The 23,634-nt window shown below is 43.0% G+C and overlaps 4 protein-coding genes across 7 annotated transcripts in view; 3 read left to right on the top strand and 1 right to left on the bottom strand.

Annotated features, from left to right (window-relative positions):
- The first annotated feature begins 227 nt into the window (after window positions 1-227).
- Window positions 228-2,235, top strand: Cpr31A (Cuticular protein 31A). The gene is made up of 3 exons (XM_017150143.3): window positions 228-419; window positions 475-691; window positions 1,202-2,235. Exons 2-3 carry the CDS (start codon window positions 680-682, stop codon window positions 2,192-2,194), a joined length of 1,005 nt encoding a protein of 334 aa, XP_017005632.2. The 5' UTR covers window positions 228-419; window positions 475-679; the 3' UTR covers window positions 2,195-2,235.
- A 1,268-nt stretch (window positions 2,236-3,503) lies between these two features.
- On the top strand, window positions 3,504-7,021 carry Pen (karyopherin subunit alpha). The gene is made up of 5 exons (XM_017150279.3): window positions 3,504-3,662; window positions 4,074-4,199; window positions 4,264-4,577; window positions 4,635-5,205; window positions 5,739-7,021. The coding sequence occupies exons 2-5, from the start codon at window positions 4,137-4,139 to the stop codon at window positions 6,357-6,359; spliced, it is 1,569 nt and encodes a 522-aa protein (XP_017005768.1). The 5' UTR covers window positions 3,504-3,662; window positions 4,074-4,136; the 3' UTR covers window positions 6,360-7,021.
- A 762-nt stretch (window positions 7,022-7,783) lies between these two features.
- On the top strand, window positions 7,784-11,299 carry Spn31A (Serpin 31A). Its single transcript, XM_044394842.2, has 4 exons — window positions 7,784-8,136; window positions 9,875-10,805; window positions 10,875-11,022; window positions 11,083-11,299. Exons 2-4 carry the CDS (start codon window positions 9,912-9,914, stop codon window positions 11,205-11,207), a joined length of 1,167 nt encoding a protein of 388 aa, XP_044250777.2. The 5' UTR covers window positions 7,784-8,136; window positions 9,875-9,911; the 3' UTR covers window positions 11,208-11,299.
- A 229-nt stretch (window positions 11,300-11,528) lies between these two features.
- The window catches only part of LOC108063192 (uncharacterized), a 119,271-nt gene continuing 107,165 nt past the window's right edge, over window positions 11,529-23,634 (bottom strand). For 2 of the 4 annotated variants that reach the window (XM_070211473.1, XM_044395064.2), the window contains exons 14-21: window positions 22,928-23,110; window positions 22,724-22,862; window positions 21,501-21,710; window positions 16,456-17,420; window positions 16,087-16,219; window positions 14,037-14,226; window positions 13,469-13,972; window positions 11,529-12,770 (exon numbers count right to left, since the gene is read on the bottom strand). In XM_070211473.1, coding sequence (XP_070067574.1) covers window positions 12,268-12,770; window positions 13,469-13,972; window positions 14,037-14,226; window positions 16,087-16,219; window positions 16,456-17,420; window positions 21,501-21,710; window positions 22,724-22,862; window positions 22,928-23,110 — 2,827 coding nt within the window. In that variant the 3' untranslated portion in view covers window positions 11,529-12,267. The remainder of the gene's footprint in view (window positions 12,771-13,468; window positions 13,973-14,036; window positions 14,227-16,086; window positions 16,220-16,455; window positions 17,421-21,500; window positions 21,711-22,723; window positions 22,863-22,927; window positions 23,111-23,634) is intronic. The other 2 variants (XM_070211474.1, XM_070211475.1) reach the window with 2 other exon arrangements.

The raw sequence follows: 23,634 nt of genomic DNA, 5'->3' as shown, positions 1-23,634 counted from the left end.
ACCAGAGGTGCTGACAAGTCACCTATATATTTTTGGGGGAGGTGGAAGAGGTGGGTGGATGACAACCTGACAATCCGTTGGCAGCAAATTTAGCGCTCTATTGGCGCGCGCATGTCGCCAAGAAAAACAAAATGATTGTCAAGTGCTGAACTCTAGGAAAGGGGCTGCTGCAAGGTGCTGAGTTGACAATTGAAAGGTTAATTGAACACCGCTCAAATCGCAATTAATTACCAAGCCATAGTAGGCCTACAAGGAAGTCCGCTGAACTTGACATCGAAAATGGAGCAGAAAACCAAAACGAAACTGAAACTGAAACCAAAACCGATAGCAATACCAAAAGCGTGGACAAAAAGACAAATTACCCGAAACCAGTTTTGGCCCGCAATTGTCAAATTGTCAACGGAGATACAGATACTTTTGTACTTGTTACCGGTTTGCTCTTCGGTTTTGATTTTTACTTGTATTTTTTTTTAGGGCGCCACTTCTTGCCGCCAATTCTGACGCCCCATATAAAGAGACGTGCGCCGGGAGTGGTCGACATCATTAAGTCGACGTCTTTGCCAGAGTCGGGCGGATATATAGTCGTCAGTCTCCAATCGCAGTCCAGAGCTTCCTGTGCGGCACGTGCCACTCCATCCAATCCTCAAGAAGTCCCAGTCCGAAAGGAAGTGATTCTACAATGGCAGGCAAAGTAAGTGTAATAAAGTGGAACTTGAAGCCAAGTCAGTTGCAACGCAACATCGATTTAAAAGGCTTTTCTTTTGTGAGGCAAGGCAATTTCCCAGCCAACATCCTTTTCCTGAAAATCTACCTATTTAAAGCAGCAAGAACTTTTTTGTAAACCCACAAAAATTCGATCAAAAATTTATTCACTAAAAATGTACAATTAAAATATGCACGATTTTATTTCTAGCGATTTGCATAATCACATAAATAATAACAATCAAATCAAAATGGTTTCCATATTAGATTTAAACCAATTTTCATTTTAAATGAAATCGGCTTGGATTTAAATTTGTTTTACATTTCATAAATCTAAATAAATGGTTAGCAGGTCGCAACGTTTATAGAAATTTGTAAAGCAAAAAGGATATACATTTTTTATTTATCCTAAAATTAGTTTGAGTAGAAAATAAAAAGAAAAGCACTTAAAATAAATTCTTAAAATATAAATAAATAAATCCAACCTTTAACCTTGCAGCTCCTGAAAGTCTTCTCCCTTCTGGCCGTTGCTGCATCGTGTAGTGCAGGATTCGCGGCCACTTATGCCGGTTACCACCCGGCCTATGCCACCTATCAGGCTCCAGCGGCTGTCTATCATGCCGCTCCAGTGGCCCAAGCGGCTGTCTACCATCAGGCAGCTCCTGTTTTCGCCAAGGCAGTGGTGCCAGCTGCTCCCGTGTACACCAGATCCTATGCCCTGCCTGCTCCTCTTGCCGCTCCTGTGGTGAAAACTCTAGCTGCCGCTCCTGTGGTTGCTGCTCCTGTGGTGAAAACTCTGGCCGCTGCTCCTGTGGTTGCTGCCCCCGTTTTGAAGCAGGTGGAGCTGGAGTCCTCGCCGCGCTACGACTTCTCCTACGGCGTCCACGACAGCATCACCGGGGACATCAAGAGCCAGGTGGAGACCCGTGACGGTGGCAATGTGGTGGGCTCCTATTCCGTTCTGGATGCCGATGGCTACAAGCGCACGGTGACCTACACCGCCGACGATATCAACGGTTTTAATGCGGTGGTGCAGCGCGAACCAGTGGTGGCTGCTCGTGCTGTAGCTGTTCCGGCTCCAGTGGTTTCAGTGGCTGCCCCTGCTCCTCTTCCCGTTCACGTTCCCGTTGCCGCTCCTGTGGCCGCCTCGCTGCCCGCCCCCATCTACTACCCCCACCAGCAGGCTTTTGCCCCCCAGCAAGTGCAGCAGATCGCCGAGCAGCAGGGTGAGGGGGTGGAGGCACCTGTGGCCACTCAGCCCGAGCTGGAGCCCACGCCCATCGACTACAACGAGGGTCAGCAGCAGCAGCAACAGCAACATGAGACCTATCCCCAGGACCAGCAGTTCCCGCCCTTCTCCCAGGCTGGCCAATCCTCTCCAGCTCCCGATAGCGATGATTCCGATGTGGTGGAGGCACGATCTGCACCCGAAGCCAGCAGCAGCACCACCTCCACCACCGCTGCTCCAGTCACAGAAGAAAACAAGGCCTAGACATGACCTGAAATATTGTTGAAATTAATGCGAAAATAAATAACAAGTTTGAAAATACAAAAAAAGTTCTACTGTTTTTTAATATGACCCCAGAAAATTAGTAAAATTTTTGTTTTATAAATATATTAAATGTTCCTGTGACCTGTTGTAGTGTTCACGATTTATTTAATTATTTTCCCTTTATACTTAAAAAAATATAAAATACTTATAAAAGGAATCTGGAAACAAACAAAAAATGTGCTATAAAAAGGGACTTCAAAGCTAAATCAATTTTTCCCCCAATTGATTTAACCTTTATAAAATTTGTTTTTTACTTTTCACAGCCCATACATAAATAATGCAGAATTAAAAGAGCATTAACCGGGAGCCTGTTTGCATTTATTGCATTATTATTGATAAACGACAGATTAAATGGTATTAGTCCGATGATAACCTAGTTTTCAGAGAAAAAACACAAAATAAAATATCTTTTTAGACAGTTTAATATTTAATTATTTGTCTCGAATTAAAAAATGATTTAGCTTAAAATATCTGCAATTACATAAAATTGAAACAAAATTGAAAGCATAGATTAGAGAATCACACAATTAAAACAATTTATTCCTGTTAAAAAAAATCCTCAACACTAACAAAATCAACTCAATTAAATGCAACTGGTAAACACGACGGTATTATTTTGTTTTACAAATTACCAAACGGAATGCGGTTCAATTTCACAATTTAAATTAACCCGCCCGATTTGCAGATTCAGCAAAGGGCTGAACAGCTGAATTTGGTTTGTGTGCGCGCCAAACGAGTTCCACGTTCCACAGGAATACAAAGGAACAAAATAAATTCGCCACCTGTCGGAAGCGTTCGAGACTATGACCGTTGATCGTAGAGTTTCATTCATGTTAAATACTTATTAAAATTTAAAATATATTTCGTCTATTTTATAATAAATTAAAGAAAAAGATTTTAGGCTAGCGACTGTAGTTTACTTTAACGCTTCTTTTACTTTATTATTAAAATTAGTTAGTGGAACGCGAACTCAAAAAAATCTGTAAAAGTTATTTATATATATTTTATTTAATTTAAAAATCATTTACCATTATTTTATGTTTTTCAAATACACAACGGTTAGCAATTAACAGCATGTTAACAACATAGCAGATTTCGCGTACGTCCACACTGGCGGCCAATGCGATAGTTCAGACTGATCGATAGGCCCGATTTCGCCCGCCTCTATGCCTTGCTTGATTTTCAAATAAAACGGTAAATCAGACGGCGGCAAGTAAGCGTTGACATCAATTTCGCTTCGATTTCGAGTTTGCCTGCGTAGCCCACAGCACAGTTCCACCGGCACATTCAGCGTGTTAACACGCTCGACAAATTTCGTGCTCGTTTTTCGTTAAGGAACGATCAAAATTGTGTAAAATTGTAAAGTGATTTTAGCCAAGTAGAGAAAGCCAGCACACGCATTCACAAGGTAAGTGCGCGCGCGCGTGTGTGTGTGTGTGAGCACCTTTTGTCCCTTTTCGCGGTTTCTCCCTTGATTCGTTCTTTCGTCTTCCTGCGCCTCCTTTCTTCCCGCGAATCTGCAAATGGCGTCTGCTGCTGCAGCTGTTGCTTTGTTGTTGCCAGCCCAGGGGCGTAGCGGGAAATTTGCCAAGGAGGGATAGAAGTTGCTAGACTTTTACCTTTTTCCTAAAAAAGTAACGTAAAAAGTACAACAAAATAGTACAAAATAGATTTATTTAAATTTCTTACCCCTTATTAACATCCCGACTACGCCCTTGTTGCTCGCCCTTGAAAAAGCCAGTCTCCCGACCCAAGCAGCCCTTGATTTAAATCTTCTTCTTCCCTTCACCTCATTTTCGCACTTCATTTCCCTTTTCAGTTCAAATTTAGTCATCGCAGCAGCAACACTTAAAATTCAAAGGAAACAAAAAAAGCCAACAAAATGAGTAAGGCGGATTCGAACTCTCGTCAGGGCTCCTACAAGTCCAACACCATCAACACGCAGGTAAACTAACCAGATTCATATCCCCGATCTCCCATGCCATACATAACCTCACTTTGACCCGTAGGACTCGCGCATGCGCCGCCATGAGGTGACCATCGAGCTGCGCAAGTCCAAGAAGGAGGACCAGATGTTCAAGCGGCGCAACATCAACGACGAGGACCTCACCTCGCCGCTGAAGGAGCTCAACGGGCAGTCGCCGGTGCAGCTATCCGTGGACGAGATTGTGGCCGCGATGAACAGCGAGGACCAGGAGCGCCAGTTCCTGGGAATGCAGTCGGCCCGCAAGATGCTGAGTCGGGAGCGCAACCCGCCCATTGATCTGATGATCGGTCATGGCATAGTGCCCATTTGCATACGCTTCCTGCAGAACTCAACCAAGTGAGTAGCATCTATAGGAGATTTACATAAGCAGTACTGACTCCTGTGACTTTCCAGCTCCATGCTGCAGTTCGAGGCCGCCTGGGCCCTGACCAACATCGCCTCCGGCACCTCCGACCAGACGCGCTGCGTCATCGAGCACAACGCCGTGCCGCATTTCGTGGCCCTGCTCCAGTCCAAGTCCACCAATCTGGCCGAGCAGGCCGTCTGGGCTCTGGGCAACATTGCCGGCGACGGAGCCGCCGCCCGCGACATTGTCATCCACCACAACGTGATCGACGGCATCTTGCCGCTGATCAACAACGAGACGCCGCTCTCCTTTCTGCGCAACATCGTCTGGCTGATGTCGAATTTGTGCCGCAACAAGAATCCTTCGCCGCCCTTCGAGCAGGTGAAGCGTCTGCTGCCCGTCCTGTCGCAGCTCCTGCTCAGCCAGGACATCCAGGTGCTGGCCGACGCCTGCTGGGCTCTGTCCTATGTCACGGACGACGACAACAGCAAGATCCAAGCGGTGGTCGACTCGGACGCAGTGCCACGCCTGGTCAAACTGCTGCAAATGGACGAGCCGAGCATCATTGTGCCCGCCCTGCGCAGCGTTGGGAATATAGTGACCGGAACAGATCAACAGGTGAGTCGTCATAGATTAATTATAACCGTCACTCGTAGAGTAAAAGGGTATATTGTATTCGTGCAAAAGTATGTAACAGCTAGAAGAAAGCGTTTCCGACCCCATATTCTTGATGTCCGTATGCCCGTCTGTCTGCTGTCCGTTCGTATGAACGCTGAGATCTCGGAAACTACAAAAGCTAGAAGGTTGAGATTTCCCACACATATTCTTGGGCTTCCTACGCAGCGCAAGTTTATTTCAGCCGAGCGCCACGCCCCCTTTAACGCCCACAATCGCGCACTAACGATTTTAAAATGTTTCCGAGAAGTATAAATGCAATTTTGTTGTGTATATTTATACCTATCGAAATGTAGAAGACATTTTTCAAATCGGACCATTCATTAAGAAGTTATGCGCAATCAAAAATTTTGTATGCATCCGTCTCCCTCGCACTCTCTTTAGCTGAGATAGATATTAGATATTAGATAGTCGGGACACCAACCCGACTGTAGCGTTATTTCTTGTTTATATCCTTATTTTTTCTTGTTTCTTAGACTGATGTGGTAATTGCCGCTGGAGGATTGCCCAGACTGGGACTCCTGCTGCAGCACAACAAAAGCAACATTGTCAAGGAGGCTGCCTGGACGGTCAGCAATATCACGGCAGGTAACCAGAAGCAGATCCAAGCGGTCATTCAGGCCGGCATCTTCCAGCAGCTGCGCACCGTGCTGGAGAAGGGCGATTTCAAGGCCCAGAAGGAGGCCGCCTGGGCAGTGACCAACACCACAACGTCGGGCACTCCCGAACAAATAGTAGATCTGATTGAGAAGTACAAAATCCTGAAGCCGTTCATCGATCTGCTGGACGCCAAGGATCCGCGTACCATAAAGGTGGTGCAGACGGGCCTATCCAATCTGTTCGCCCTGGCTGAGAAACTGGGCGGCACCGAGAACCTGTGCCTGATGGTCGAGGAGATGGGCGGCCTCGATAAGCTGGAAACTCTGCAGCAGCACGAGAACGAGGAGGTCTACAAGAAGGCCTACGCCATTATCGACACTTACTTCAGCAACGCCGACGACGAGGCCGAGCAAGAGTTGGCACCGCAGGAGGTCAACGGAGCCCTAGAGTTCAATGCCACCCAGCCCAAGGCTCCCGAGGGTGGCTACACGTTCTAGACTAATCACTCACCGCATACGCCAAACGCCGCTCACACGCCTTACAACAAACTACACCCCATTTCGTTAGACCTTCGACCGCGCTCACACGTTTTACTTTTTTTTTGCCACAAGCTATGCCATTGTCAAACATACGCATCACATCTGAACATTCCCGAACACTTGGAGGCATGCATGCAAACACAGGCCAATGCATTTGCTTAGGTATTATTCAAGACTCTTCGGATCAGCAAAGTACCCGAGGCTCACACTCGCAAGATTGCCCTAAATATTCCCACTGAAGTTACGAATTTTTGACAAAGTTCCGGCGTTGCTTGGCAGCACGGATCTCTGGAGCACTTCTATTCGTTCCTGATACAACCTCTCTCTCGGGCAGCTGTGCTGGCTGGGATCATGGTTCCTGCCCAGAATCCGTCTGTGGAGGGCGCAAGCCTGTTTGCGTGTGCTTGGCATTTTATTTGGAAACGTTACGAGCTCATTTCGGATATATTTTAGGCTGTTTAGTATTTATTTATGTATACAGAGAATGCTTTTAATCCTCCACCTTCGCGCAAGCATTACAACATCTACTCATACCCTTCATACCACACCAGTGTCCTCATCCCCGAATCGCAAGATTATATTCAAAGTTATCAATAAATAATGAATTGTTTGAATGATAATTTGCATTTTGTTATGCCTTAGGCGTTTTTAACCCTTCAAGTACCAGCTAAGCTTATTCGTAAAGTAAGGAGGAACTTTTTTAAAAAACAGGAATTACACAGATTTTTTCTGGTCAGTTCTTAAATAGAACAACATTTTAGTTTTTTAAAATTATACTTAAAAATTAAACAAAGTAATTTGTAGGATATACAAAATAGTAATTCACAGTAAATATCGATTTAAACTACGCAACTCATATAAAAGTATAAATATTTAAACGCAAAAGTATCTTATTATATTGTAAATGTTTCCAAAAGCACAGCACAGTTTTGGGCATTTATGAATTTAAACATTGCGCTTTTATAAATCGGAATACTCCAAATCGAATTTTAAATGTGTTTATCCCTCTTGGCTCGCGCCTTTTGTCAGTAAACTCTCCATAACAAGTTGTGCAGTCAATGCAAGTTTTTTGTGCGTTTTAAATCGCATTCTGGCAGTAAGCGGATCACCGGAAGATTAAGAGCTATCTTCTGCAGCCACACTCATTTATGCAGAAAGGCCCGCGGAATCGTACGACAACCCCAAATGCTCCAGATTAGATAAAATGATTAAACAACCACTAGAGACCGGGAGCCCCACAAAAACAACTCAATCAAAATGAGTCGCAGCGGCATTAGCATCCGCGTTTATTGCAGCGTTCCAGGGAAAAAACAAAACACATCAACAGCATCCACATCCAAATCAACGTTCTCATTCCCATCGGTCAGATGGATGCAGCGCCAGTTCGCCGAATCGTCTGTGTAAATTCACGGCAAACAAATTATAAAAATAGATTAAAAATTTAGCATCGGAAAAGTAGTTGCCGAAAATTCGAACCGAGTTGTGGAAGCATTGGCCGGACGGAGGGAGCTTTTGCCTCCGATTTGCCCAAGAGTCGTCACCGATGAGGCGGGCGGATTTAATTGGTTCTTTTTTGTGCTATTTTATTATTTCCGAGCGCTAGCGTTTAGTCCAATTTTGTCCGAAGCTGCGTGCGGGCGTGAATCTCTAAAGGCAACTAATTTATATAATTTCTGCGCGATCTATAACATATTTCGAGGTTCGAACTACCTACTAACTCAGTAAAAGCTAACAGGTAATAAAGAAAGTGAATAGATTTGTTGAAAATTCAATTTGGATCATGATATACAATGATTACACCCAAAAACCAACCGAAATTTTCTCAACAAACTATTGTTGTTGATGATGCCACTTGGAAAACGATTCTGTGACCTCATACGCCTTATTGAAAATCCAGTGAAAATGTTTCAACTGCCACATGGCTGCAATGTAACGTTTAAAAATACGAGACAAAAACGAAAACACTTTTGACAAACTCTTGATGTAGTTAATTTCGTTAAATAAAGCAACAAAAAATTGGCACACCAAAAATAAACAATAAACATCTAGCACTAGAGAGCAGGGCTACTTTATAGCGACAGTGGTGCTGTGGTGTATACACAGAAAAATATAAGTTTCAAATGTTTATTATAAAAAAAAATTAAAAAAATATTAGAAATAAATTTTTTAAAATATTTTTGAAGTTTTTAAACAAGTTTTGAAAAAAACGATGGTGGTATTTCGAAAACTTTTGGTGTTTTTTTTAAAAGACTGGCAATGACAAATATTTTTTTAAGATGAAAGATTTAGGTTTCTGTGTAGGCGGAATGGTGCTCGCGATTTCGAAGCGGAAAACGGTTTTTCGTTCCGTTCCGTTTTTATTTTCCAGTTCGGGTGGGGGCGCATTTTGTTTGTTGATGTGGCAATTAAGCGCGCAAGTGTGCGCGTCGCATAGAAATCGGCATGCGGAGCTGCAGCTCCGGATCGGAAAACTATATAGCGAGGGGGAGGAGGCAGGAGTGGGTGGTGGGTGGCCGCAACACAACGGAGGCGGCTGCCGAAATTCGCGTGAAATTAAAAGTTGCCGCAAATATATAGCCGCAGCACTGTCACAAAGTTTTCCGCCTCGGCGTTTCCGCTTTGTTTACTTGCCGAAAATAGTGTCAAGTTTGGCCTAGTGTGCTCTCTTGTTCACTTTATTTATTCAAGGCGTTTCTTTTGTTGGCTGTATGCTGTGTGTTTGCTCGTTTCGGGCCTGGCCAAATGAAATGGAAGACAATTTACATTTTCATTACAGAATGCACTTCAAGGGCCAAGGTGAACTGAAATAGCATTCAAATTCAAATGTATCTAGTGGCTATTATTTAAAATTATATTTTTGTTTTATTTAAAGCGCTTTTATGGCTCTAATCCATTTGGCCAAGTTAACTTACACACGTCGGCACATGTGTTTTGCATTACGCCGAAGGGCATTCTTATGCTAAACAAGTACTTTTGATGGCTCAACCATGTGGAATCGATAAATTCACGCCTTTATGATATTAATAAGACCTAAATCTGCATAAAAATACAGAGGGCGAGATTTCTTAGAAATTAAAGCTTTTATCAAAAATGTAAATGTTTCAGGAAATTAAAGGCAAATATTACTAATTTTAAGAGATTGAAGAGAAAACCGAATATATTTTTACATTTTTAATTTAACTGCAGACATTTCCTTTATCCAAATTCGATAAGAGAGTTCATACACACAAAAAAAAACAAGTCAACGTAATATCGATATGGCCATGTAAATTTCAGATCATGCTAAACCCAGATCGTTATATGAAGTACCCTTTTCGACCAGGTCAAATTTACCTGAGGCCAGGTCAAATTAAAATTGATATTAAATAAGGTAAAATTGACCTACGATTCATATAGATTTTTTTTGGGTGTACTTAAGGAAGTTAAAAAATAAAAGCCCCTCCATTCTATCTCGTATTTTTTATATTTTTAAGGATTTTACTGGAACAACACTGGACCCACAAAGAAAAAATGAGTGAAGTGCCTAATAGTACGCCTAGCAATGCACCCTATGAATCCCCCCTAGGTGCAGGAATTTACCACAACATAGCAGAGAATTTCGCAGATCAAAATGTGGTTGTATCACCGCTACTCCTAGAAGCCACTCTCTCACTTCTCTACCTGGGATCCGATGGAGCCACTGCCGAGGAATTACAAAAACTGCTCCGACTGAAGCAGCGCTTTCCCAGCAATGCCAAAATGGCCAACTTCTATGCGGCGGAACTGGCCAATATAACTGGTGATGCCGATACCCGCCTGCAGTTACAGAACCGTCTGATGCTCCAGACGCCTCAGGGATCTGAATCCGGGATTGCCGATGATTTCCAGAAGATTTCCCAAACCTATTTTCATGCCACTGCCGAGTGTGTGGATCTGGAGCAACCAGAGAAGCTGCGTCGCCACATAAACGAACAGATCCTGGCCAGCGTTGGAGGCGGAAGCTGGACGGAGATCCTCATTGAAGGCGGAGGTCTAATGGCCAAAACCCTGCTCCTGCTAGCGGGGAATCTCCAGAGCAAGTGGTTCCTGCCCTTCAGCGCTTACCGAACGGGATTGTATGAGTTCCACAGCGGCAGCCAAGTGAAATCGGTGCCCATGCTCTTCGACGATGATATGTTCGTAAAGTTTGCCGAGCTAAGGGATCTCGATGCCCGCGCCATAGAGCTGCCCTACGAGCACGCCGAGGAGCTGTCCATGTTGCTCATCCTGCCTAACCAGCGCACTGGACTCGCGGAACTGGAGAAGCAGCTGCGTGGCCAGGATTTGGGTGCACTGCAGCAGCGAATGCAGATGGAGGCGGTGCAGGTGCTGCTGCCCAAATTCAGTATCGATTTCGAGTGCAGTCTGCGGCAGCCTCTGAAACAGGTCGGTTAATGATTATAAATTTATTTATTTAATTATTTATATATTATTTTTAAATAATATTCCCAACAGTTCGGCTTTGAGGAGATATTTGCGGCCTCGGCGAACTTTAAGCATTTGCATCCAACTGGCAATTTGCCTGTGGTCGATGTTCTCCAAAAACTGCGACTAAACTTGAACGAGTCTGGTTCTGGTTCAGAATTACCACGCCCTGCAGCAGGTATTTTATTTCTTAAAATTCCCAAAAATATTTATTAATACCCAAATAATATTATTTCAGAGTATAAACCCATTGTGATCAGCAATTCCTCGAGGCAGAAATTCTTCCGAGCCGACCATCCATTTTTCTTTGCCATTCGCAGTGAGAATGTCACCTATCTAATGGGTCATGTGGTGGAATTCTAATGCTCACTTGGAATTTCAGAAATGAGGAGGGATTGTGCCATATTTAAACTTGTATAATAATAAGTTAAATAAAACTAATATTTACTAAACAAGTTAATGAGGTTTTGCTGATTGAAACCAATGTTCTGCCAAAGATAAGATATGATTTTTCTGTTAACGGGATTTGTTTTCCGAATTAGGAACACCAGATGGTAGTCGAATTTTTAGATAGCAACATTACGACAGCTGGACAATATGTGTATGTTTTTATTACTTTAGGGCAGATTAAACGTAAAAATCTAAAAATAAAACCACTTTGTCAAGAAAAAATCACCCCAAACTTACCTATTATTGACTGATTTTTAATTCCCCTTTAATTAATGAAAGATTAAAAACGCTGACAATTTCATAGATTTTCTAACAAGAGTCTTGAGTTTATTTAAAGATATATCTGTATAATTTGTTTTTGCTCCAGAAATAGTCCTGTGTTATGTTTATTAGTTTTACAATTATTGTATTTTGTAGGTTTTTATCTTTGTCTCTTAATGGGGCTTAATTTTGCTTTAATTCTAGGAAACTTTAAATGGAATCAAAAACATGTTTCACACCCTACTGTGTTCTCGCTCTTTAATTTTCATTTTCATTTTCATTGTGTTCTCTTCAATAGGCTTTTGTAAATCTAGCTAAAAAGTTATCATTAGTTTTAAATTCTTTCAATTTGTTTACATATGCAAAGACGTAAATATAAATTTTTACTCTAAATATGAGACTAGTTATGATTAGTGTCCAAATCACTTTAAAAGACATTGACTTGGAACATTTCATGAATTTATTTTTAACTAAAGATCCATTTAAACCTGGCCTTCTGGAGGTTCAATGAAAACTAGGATTGGATGGGCTCATTTGATAAAGTATTGGGTAGGACCAGGACTTCAACTGATTGTTATCCTTACGTTAAGCATACATGAATATTCACAGAGATCTCTACTGTAGTTTAGTTGTGGAATTTGATTTACATATATTTACACGTTTCGATAGAAAAACGAAGCCTCTTAAATGCATCTTAGTGTCGGGGATATTGCTATTGTTTTTGCTGCTTCTGCTGACCATCCTCACTGGTCACTGGTGGTGGCACCCCACCTTTCTCTGTGGCATCCACTGCCCCCCTGTTCAGCAGGTAGTCCAGATCGAGGGTGATGCGATCCAGAGTTGCATCATTGGCATTGCCACTCTGCGTGGCAGTGGGCGTGGCCGGGGTCGTGGTCGCCGTGCTGGTGACCGTCGAGGTGGAGACCACCGCAGCCACCATGGTGGGCAGCAGGGGGTCAAAGGTCGCGTGGGACGTCGGCTCCAGGATGGTCACTCGCTTCTGCGTCTTCGGCGTCTGGGTGGGCAGGGACATCGCCGGAATCCCTGGCATCGCAGCTCCACTCAGGTTGCCGCTTATGGTCGGCGGTGGCGCCATGCTGAGGATTAGGGAGCTGGGCACAAAGTCCACGTAGGGATTATGCTGCAGCGGAACATAATGAGAAGTGCTTGTGGCAGTGGGCATTATCGCACTGGTGTGGATGCCAATTATACTGTCTGCAAGGAGAGGAGCAGAGGGAAGAGGGGGTAGTCATCAGAAACTAGATCGTGAATAATGCATGACCATCTGGCCTTATCCTCCAAGTGTTTGTCCATATTGCTTTTGCACCGAGAGCAACTCGCTTAGCAATATGGGTATTAAAATCAAGATTATTATTATAAATTAAAAAGAATTAAATTCCAAACAAAAAATTATATTTCTTTTGACTTTATGAAATCTTCTATAAATGTTCTTCACTTCCTTCAGTTTTTGTATTTTGGATAAGTTATTATAAATATGATTAAATGAAATATTAAATTAAAAAACAAGAAATTTACAATTATGTAGTTAAATGGCTATTATAAATAAATAAATCGTAATCTAAAAAATTATGTTTTTTATGATTTTATTAAATTTTGTTTTATAATCTTATCCACTTCTTAGTTATTTTGTTTAGAGGAGCTATTATTGATTAAATTAATAAGTTTTCCTTAGTTATTTTCTTTAGTTGAGTTATTATTAATTAAATTAATAAGAAAATCGGTACTAATATTAATATACATACATTAATTTAAAAATAAGAAATACAAAAAGTAAAATTCAATCTCTTAAGCTTTTAAAAATCTCATAAGATTGTTATTCTTATCTTCTCTTTTTTTCTGTTTATAATCATAATTAAATTAAATGAATTAATTTTTTCTCTCTGTCCACTTACCGGCTGCCACGCCCTGCAGGATATCGAGCGTCTCGACGCCCACAAACTCGCCGCAGGGTCCGGGGCGATAATGCGTCGGCTGCTGATGCAACGTACGCCTCCCCAGGCTTCCTGTGAGTCCGCCCATCCCCACGCCCATGCCCACACCCATGCCCATGGTATACGCATCGTAGGCAGGGCCGCCGCCCAAAAGGGCGCAGCAACGGGTGTCTGGCGAGGGGGCCACCGAGAGGGTCTGGCGGTCGCCCAGGAAGGACTCGGCCGCTCCATCTGCTCCTCCCGACTGGCAGCGCGGCGCCGTCGAGATGATTGTCAACGGCAGGGGAACACCGGCAGATCCCGGTGCTCCGGACAGCTCCAGGCCCACCTTCGACTGCAGGGGCGGGGCACACTGGCCGGCTGACGAGGCCAAGGATCCGACTGCTGCGGCGGACACGCCTGCATTGGACATTGACAAGGACACGGCGCAGTCGTTCTCCTTCTCCTTGTCGTGGTTGGTGTAGACTGCAAAGAAATGGACTAGCGGATTAGGGGAAAGCTGGAGGGGATTCCATGGGAGATAACCTACAGCTCAGCGGACTGTTCACATTGGCCGTCGTCGTCGTGGTGCAGTAATTCTCGTCCAGACTGCTCCTGCTGGTATTGAATTTGGCCTGCTTCAGCGAGCTGCTCTGGCTGCTCCCGTTGCTGCCCAGGAAGGGCGGTCCTCGCAGCTGGCTCTCGGCCTTGATGACGAAGCAGATGAGGATGGCCGAGCCCTGGAATGGCGATTGAATCATTGGCATAAACCGGAGGCTGACCCTAATAAAATTCGCTTGTCAACGGGATGGGTTGTCGCCCGAATGGAGTCATTAAGCCACGGAAGACCCTTCGATTACGGTTAAAGGTGGGGAAATCAAGCCAAGCGATCGGGAAATTAAATGCATGACCAAAAGGCGGCCATAAATCGAGGCCAAACCATATGGGCCTCACATAGTATTGCATGCATGGCTATTATGTCCCTCTTTCATGAGCACAATTTATGGGAGACATGCTCCAAATTCCAGGCCTGGATTTTCGAACAAAATTAATTGCGAAATTAGCAAAAGACTCTTACTGAATTGCTCTAATCGTATCGATTCCCTTTTGCATGCTCCTTAGGGATATTTAAATATTTGGAAGGGGATTAATACACAGGGAGAAGATAATAAGAAAATCTTATTAAAATTCTTTGCTTTTTATTAATTATTTTTTTTTTTAGGGAAATGAGATACTCTATCGATCAAAGGATTACGGTCTCGTTGAGAAATAAACATTTTTCTTGTTTAAGGGATGGAATGTTTAAGGAACAAAATAATGATTGGTGGAAGATTGAAAATCTAATTTACCTAATTAGCCTTTAAAAACACATATCAAATGGAAACAAACTTTAAAGTAGTTATTTCAAGTTTCAGGGGCAATAAACGATTTCTTAATGAAAGACAACCAACTTCATTCATGGAAATGATGATGATTCCTTCATTACTACGTAATAGCCTCTTTAATTTCAAATCAATGATTCATCGCACACATGTTTTTCTTCGTGTGCAGTCTGTGTCTTGGCCACTGTTTAAATAATTAAACGGCAAGAGCAGACGCCCACAATCAAAGTGATTTTGGTGCACATTAATAGTCGTGGACCAGCAGGATTGAGAGGGTTGTAGACATTGTGGTTTGGATTCAAGGGGGCGGTGGATCGACCTAATTTGTTTGTGTTTGTATTTAAATGTGCCGTGTGCGTTTAGTATATTGCGTATACGCCGAGTGGTACGGAGGACGCACACGCGCTCACTTGCCGGCTTCCCACATCAAAGTGTGTGTGCGTGTAATTATGTGATTAGTTTAGCCAGGATACACAGGATGGATACACTACTACTAGGGCCACCCGATGCCTCCGTCCATGCAGATAATTGTTTATTTAATTGGATTGAGATGATTGCTGGGCGTGCGCAGAGCGTTAAGCGATTTAATGGCTATATAAAAAATATATACCATTTCGAAGAGGTGCCTCCTGCCACCTGAAGATGATGCCACTCAAGTGGCAGGTGGATAAGTCGAGCGCACTTATTTCATTTGCACAGCAAATCACCGAGAAGTGGAATAAAAAGCAAACAATAACAGCTGCGAAGTGGAAACCGAAGTCAAGTGCCAAAGCCAAGGGCAGAATAAACACGAAAAGGCTTCTTTCTCTTTGATCAGGCAGTTAATGCAGTCTGCTGCCACGCCCACTCTCGCTTTCAACCGCCCATATTCCGAGTTGATTTTGCATGCATAATTTCGGACGACGGCAGCAGGTGTAGGTGTAAAAATATGCAGGCTTTACACTTTGATAAAATATGCAACTTAAATAAGTCGTTGGAAATAAAAACGCTGCGAAAGCGAAAATGCGATTTGCATAAGCCTCCGCGGTACATTTGATGTTGCCCCTAATAGTTGCGCACCCCTTGGATGCGATGGAGCGGCAAATGGGATTGGTTTCCCCATCAAACATCCAGGCTTAATCCCATCCAGCTGATATATATATATCGGTGCGCTTAATTGAATTTCAATTGCTGGTCCACCTGGTTACTAAGTGGATGTAAACGGTTCCCCGCACTCACCAATAATATGCACGATATGCCGAACGGATATGCCCACAAAGTATCCGGTGATGAATTAACATAAGCGATGAAGAGTCCGTCGCAGCAGATTTTGGCCAGGAGCAGTCCGCCCGCCCGGTAGAGTAATCCGAATCTATGCGAATACATTAAATTAGAGGGAGGAAGGAAGAGTAGGGTTTTGTTATGGGTTTTCCTTCTTTCTTTATCAGATTAGCTTAGACAGAACGAAGTGGAAACTCGGCAAATAGATAGAAAAAAGTACTGTGGTCATTAAAATCTAAGTATTTCCCCTCGAGTCTCTTCTGTTGTTATCTCTTTGCCATTTTCCATTTTGAACCATCAAGAAAGAGAGAGCCTTTTTCGACTTACCGCCTCCGCAAAGCCAGATTGAATTTATCCAACGGATGCGTATGCACATTGCGATTCTTGTGCCACAACCACAAAAGTTTCTTCATTAAAATGGCAAACAGGGCCAGGAAGAGCAGGACGAAGAGCAGATCGATGCAGACGAACAGAATGAAGCTCAAAGAGGGCGAAGCTGTCGAGGAGGCGTCACTCAGACCGGAAGTTAGAGGCGCAGCCAGCGCGGAAACGGAAGTGGAGGTGGAGGAGGGAGTGCCTCTCCAAGAACCACTGAATCCACTGACTCCACTGCTGCTTGCAGTTCCCATAGCCGTGATTGATGACGTTGACGTGGCCGCATCATCGTCATCTTCATCGACTCCTTGAATGCTCGATGATGATGTCTCTGTTGGCGGACTGCTCGTTCCATTTCCCATCTCTCCCAGCAGTAAATTATCGCCATTGAAGAGCGAGTGAGTTGAATAGAAGGCTCCAGAATCCTCCTCCTCCTTGCCGGCGGCGCTGGCATCCGGGGACGGAGATCCCGTCCAGAGGACCTCCAGCCACCAGTGTCGCGGCCACTGGCCAATGATGCTGCAGATTAGCGGGGCGGCCACGGCGAAGAGGAGCGGTAGGAGCCAACTGATGCCGATGGCGCCACGCATTCCCGCTGTCGCCGAACTGATGGGCGGTGGGCGACGCTGGCTGGGATTGGAGGAGGAGCTACCTCCCAGAGGCGACTGAGACCGGATCTGCGTGATGTTGCTCAAGCTCTCGAGCTCCCGTTCCCGCTCCCGGTGTCCCGCTTCTCGTTCCCGCTCCAGGCGGCGCTTAGTGGGCGTCCCCGGTTTGCTGCTGGCCTGCTGCAGCTGCAGATGCAGATACTTCCGAGGCATCAGCTCCGTGTGAATGGCCAGGGCAATCGCAATCAGCGTCGAGATGCCCAGCAAGAGTAGCGAGGCCAGCGAGCTGCTAATGACGCCGTGCCAGCTCTGCAAGAGGAAATTATGAACGGCCGTTAATAAGGAAATGGAGTGCTTTGACGGCTGAGCTGCAACATCGTTATTTTTAATTAAATATAAAAAGTTGTCATCGTGCCGCATCAGCGGCAAAAGCAAAAGCTGCAAAAGCAGCAAAGAAGCCATTTTGTGGGATTTTTTGCAACACCCCCTAATGGTGACATTTTGGCATAAAGTTTTTATTACACTTTTCTTGCGCTTCGGTGATTGGACATTGGTTATTACAAAGTTGTAAACAATTTGCGCAACATTATTTTTCGGACCCCGCTTTCATGGCCAATTAGGAACCGGTGTCCAGGAAATACAGCATAATAAAACATGCATCTTAAATGGCCTTAACACTGAATCTTATGGCTAATAGCTTTTGGGGTATATTTACTATTTGACAAAGTTCGTTTTTACTGAAGAATTCGCGTTTATGATTTTTTAAATTTATTCTTAGACAAAAAAACCTCGGTACCTTTAAGTACCAGACCATCTTATCTTTTGAAACATGCATCTTAAATGGTTTTAAAATTAAATCTTATGGCTAATAGCTTTTTGGGTATATTTACTATTTGACAAAGTTCGTTTTTACTGAAGAATTCGCGTTTATGATTTCTTTAATTTATTCTTAAGCAAAAAACACCTCGGAACTTTTGAGTACCAGACCATCTTATCTCCTGAAACATGCATCTTAAATGGCCTTATAACTGAATCTTATGGCTAATAGCTTTTGGGGTACCTATATTTACTATTTGACAAAGTTCACTTTTACTAGAGAATTCGCGTTTATTATTTTTTTTAGTAAATTAATTCTTAGTCAAAAAACACCTTGCTACCTTTAAATACAAGACCAAATTATCTCCTGAACACAAACTTAAAGTGAGGTCTACAGACGACTCATCATCTTTAGTAGCCTTCGGGGCCAAATGTGAGGAAAACATTTTGTCAACTTTTTAATTTTCAATTTACAATACGAACGCGAATACGAATATTTCCACCCCGTCAGTTCGCCGGGGAAAATTATGAGTTAAGTGCGCTTAAAAGCTTTCGCCTTTCACATGTCCTGCTGCAGTGGCACGCCCCTTGCGCCCCTCGTCTGCCTTTAGGGCGCACGGGTCGTATGCGTAATTTATGTTTTCTTATTTATTTATTGTTTTTTTTGTCGTTCCGTTTAACTGTCGTGCTGAAATTGTATTTTATTTATGCTCGCAAATATATGCAATAAGTAAAATGAATATTTTAATTGTATTTATTGTGGCATTGCGTGGGCGTGGTCGTGGTCGGGTGTTCTGGTGGCTGCGGTTGACGTCCGTCGCCGATGGCAGCCGCGTCTTCGTTTCTCCAGCTCCTTTGCTCCTGCGATCCTGCCGCTGTGACACGTGTTTCAAACCATAAAATTTGCATGTGTGCACATGTTCTCGGGTGTGGTACTTTTTAATAAAGTTGCCCCGGCCGCGTGTGTGCGCAATTAATGTGCAATAATAATAATAATAATAATAACAAGTGTGTGTGCGCGTTGTGTTATTAAGACAAAGTTTCCCTCTGGCGCTTTTGGCAGCCTGCAAAGTGCCGCGAAATGCGAAATGCGCATTGTGCAACTCATCGCACTGACGTAAGTTGCTCATTAACTTGGCCAACAGAGGAAAGTCCGCATTGTGCCAGGGGCCAGCCTATGCCAGGATTATTTTATTGTCCGTAGTCGGAATCCGAATCCGAATCCGAAGAGGGGACAGCAACACAGGCTGCTTCTCTAGCACAAACGTTCGTTATTCAAAAATTCCTTCATTGCAATCCTTTGAGACGCAATACGGGTTGCGTGCGGCAAAAATGTCGATGCAGATAGCGAAACATCCTCCGAATGTGGCGTCCACGCTCCGATTCACAGGCATTCACAATTCGCATCCTTGTGCCTAGGCCGGCACATCGTCATCGTCGTTTGCCTTTGTCAGCGATTCGAGAAGGCGCATTTTCCCAGGAGCAGCACGGCGAGAAAATGTCATCGCCTAAGCATAGAAACACTTCAAGGTAATTACTTTACTTTACATTTTAATTTACTTTTTACATAATAATTTCAAAGGATTTGGGGTTTTAGATTTTTCATTTAGGGAATCTTTTCGTAAATGCTCTTTTAGTGTAAAAATATTAAACCTCATTCATAAGTTATATCAACAAAACTGATTAATTAATTAAAATTACAGACTCTCTAATGTTGATTTTTTATTAGGGATCTAAATAGATTCTTAAGCTTAAAGTATAATAAGATGTAATAATTGCCTTTTTTTCTTTTATTTGCAAAATGCATAATAATACTTTTCGATTAAAACGGACAATTAAAGAATAAGTTACAAAGTGTGAAAGAAGTTGCCACATTTTCTTCCTACGAAAGTAAAAACTTTCCAGAACTTTTTTAGATGCATAAAAATCAATTAAAATGTTTTGATAATTGCTTTGAACCCAATTTGGCATAACATCTGTTCAATGCATTTTTCCGAGTGTCCCTCCTTTTCCATTTTCCCTTGCTCAAAAGCTCAAACCTTTCCATATTGCGTCCTGGCATCCCCAGTTGAATCCTTATCCACAAGTGCCCGCGTCTTTGTCGTCTCCTCGTTGTCGTACACATTGTTTTATTTGTTTTTCATTCGTTTATTGAGCCGTTGTTTCCACTGCGGACCAGTTTATTACTAATTCAAAAATGTTATTTCTTGTTAGAGCTTTGCAGTTACTTTTTTTTCGCATTTTTCGCCAGGCGTTTCACGACCCCCGGGGATTAGGCAGCGCAACTTTATTCGCTTATGCTTTTTTCGTTTTACGTTTATAATTTGGACGGCTTGCGGGTGCTTTGGGGACTTCCACGGATCCTTGGCCAATGGGTTCGGGCATCTACATACAGACATACGTATATAACGCGCTCGGGTTAGCGTCTTCCCCGTTAACATTTTCCCACTTCAAACGTCTGAGAGTGTGCGTTTATAAATATTAATTTCGATTCGGAGCCGGGCTCCTCGGAAGGAGAGAGATCCTTCCACCTGACCTCCGAGCATAGGACCTCCTCCTGCTCCTGCTCCTCGGAGTCGGCGTCGTGCATTGTTGACTTTTAATTTCCTTCGAAGGAGGGCGACGCCAACAGGTTTGGGAATTGTTTTCCATGAATTTTCCGTTTGGCTGCCACGAAAACTAAATGTAAATTATTTGCTTTGTTGTCCACCGACCTCCCGACCTCCAGAAATTCCTGGAATGGCATGGTTTATAGTATAGTATGGTATGGTAACGACACGCTAATTTGTTTTGATGATGATTACAGATTTTTGCCTTGGCCGTGATTATTATTTGAAAAGCCAGCTCGAACTTGCTGATTGCCGGAGAGCAGACAGCACCGCAAATAATTACAACTTAAGGGTTTTTTGGCCTGCTAGCTTAAGCCGATGGGATTTCCCAACTTTAAGGGGTGTGGGTGTGGAAACTCGTTTGTGTTTCGTTTCGATTGCCTGGCGTTCCTTCGTTCGTTCGTTCGCCTTATATCATGCAACACTTTTTGTTATTACTTTTCCGACTTCCCCTTCTGCTCTCCTCGCCGCCTGAGTTCCCGCCGAATGTATGTTTGGTTTTGGTTTTCGGGTTGCTTTGCTTTCAGCTTGGCTTTCCTCCATTTTACTTGTTTATTTATTTTGGCGTAATTAAATTTCACGCTTTGGTTCCCTTCTCCTTGTTCCCAGTGCAGCGTCTCAAAGGCTTTGTTTTAAAGGGCCGCCGCATAACACTAACGCATTTAACTGCACCAAAGGATTGCTTTTCGTGGCGCATTTAAATATTCAATGGTGGGAATATACCACATTTAAGAAAAAATCAAGTGCGATTTAAAATATATTACAGTTAACTATGCCTGCTTTTTAAAAATTCTTATAATCATTTGAACCAACTTTTAATATGATTTATTTTTATAATTTATGTTTTCTAAATTAGCTCACAATTTATTATTATTATTTTTATTTATTTTTGATTTTAAAAATGTAATTATTATAATAATAGCTTATTCGAACAAATTGTGAATATATATTTCTAATAACTTACCACCGGCAGCATTTTCATGAATCCCAGCAGGTAAATGAGCATCACACTCGACGTGGAGACGCAGAACTGCATCTTGAGGAACGTGACCGCGCACTTGCGATTGCACCAGATGGGCACCAGGATGAGGAGGGCGGATCCGCACTGGAGGAGGCAGCAGGCGCAGCTGGCGATCACGAAGATGGGGCGCCGCAGGGCGTGGGAGGGGGTGGCCTGGAAAGAGAAATGGAAATGGGATTGGCGAGAGCCAGAAAACAATTAGCAATTCAAACTAGCGTCGAAACGAAGGCTAAAGTCGGCCAAAATGCTGTTCGCCTTGGCAGGCTGCCGCCGACAATCGACCGAATTTAAATTTGGGACAGGGATGCAGCCTAAATGGACAGAATCGTTTTTTTTAGGTATTTAATATAAAGGAACAAAATTTATTTTAAATTTTTAGGGGCAGTTCCGGTATAAGAAAAAGTAAATATTTAATCGAAAAACTATTATTAAGGGGTAAATAAATAAATAGGAAAATACCACAAATTTCTAATCAAAAAGAAAACAGTTCCTTACAAGTTATTTTAATTCATAATCAATAAGGCATTAAAATCCATTTATAAATGTAAAACCTATGGATATTTTGACTAATTGCTCTTCATTCTTTAATTAATCTTAAAATTAGAATTCTATTTAAAATCTATTAAACAATATTTAATGGTTTTTCTGAGAGATATAAATGAAATAAGAAACCAAAATTAAATAGTTTATACTCATATATCTTCTAAGATTAGGTAAGCTGTCAAAATGAATAAATCCACCAAACTAAAAACCAAGTAAGCCCTTTAATAAAACCCCCTGGGTTACTGGATCGCTTTGCAGCCCTGATTTAAAGTATTTCCGCTGTGACTGAATGCAGCCAGCACAATACGGAATACGAAATGCGAAATACAAAATACAGAAGCGAAACCCAGAAAAAGCGAGTGAATTTGGAGCAAGTTCATGGCGGCAAAGGCCAAGTTGTTGATTGCGAGCAAGGGAAGCGGAAATGCGGACGCTGGGGCAGCACAAAGCGTGGCCACCCCAGGTGGAGGCCACTAAATGGCAGCACCTAAGAGTGGCCATAAATCAAAGGGGGCTTTCCACTTTGGTACACGTGAATTGCATGAATTGGGCAACTAAATTCCATGGCAATTCCTGGGCAAGCCATCTGAGTGGCCTTGGCGACCTTGGTGACCCTGGCTTACATTGGGCTGCCGCTTGGTGAGCATGACCACGTAGGTTCCCGACAGCGGGCAGATGCACCGCGTTATGTTGGCCATCAGGTGCTTGGTGATGCACAGATCCGATCGCCACGTCGAGTCGAAGGAGGCCTTGTAGTCGTGACTGTATCGTGGGAAAAGGGATTCAATAGTATATTAAGGGATGGATTTCCTCCACATCTCACTTACCCACAAACGGCCACCCAATCACCTGTTTTGGGGACGCTCTCATGCTGAAAGATTATCTCCACGTGACCAGCCTCGAAGGGCAGGTCCAGGGGTTCGCGGAAGTTATCGTTGGAGCGATTCGACTGGAACAGCCAGGTTTGGATGATCCGCGAGGCGAGAACGTAATCCGAGTCCCTGGGATCGCTATTAAATGGAAAAGTGTTAAAAGATAAATTTATTACAAATATTTAGATCATGAATCAGAAAGACTAAAATTATCAGTTATTATTATAATTAATTCAAATAAATATGAATACTTGTAAGTTACCTATTTTCAAAAAAAAATATATTTTAAATATTTTAAATAATATTTACGATCCTAGCAAAACGCTTTATAAAATTATCCTCATTTATATTTGCGTTTTCTTTCTTTTGATTTTCCTCAAGTTGCTTATATTTATACCCGTTACTCGTAGAGTAAAAGGGTATACTAGATTCGTGCAAAAGTATGTAACAGCTAGAAGGAAGCGTTTCCGACCCCATAAAGTATATATATTCTTGATCAGGGTCACTAGCCGAGTCGATCTAGCCATGTCCGTCTGTCCGTCTGTCCGTCTGTCCGTCTGTCTGTCTGTCCGTCTGTCCGTCTGTATGAACGCTGAGATCTCAGAAACTACAAAAGCGAGAAGGTTGAGATTTCCCCCACATATTCTTTGGCTTCCTACGCA

Source organism: Drosophila takahashii, chromosome 2L, assembly GCF_030179915.1.
Source record: "Drosophila takahashii strain IR98-3 E-12201 chromosome 2L, DtakHiC1v2, whole genome shotgun sequence".
Lineage (NCBI taxonomy): Eukaryota > Metazoa > Arthropoda > Insecta > Diptera > Drosophilidae > Drosophila > Drosophila takahashii.
The sequence above is the reverse complement of the archived record's forward strand: the minus strand, read 5'-3'. Positions and strand labels throughout refer to the sequence as shown.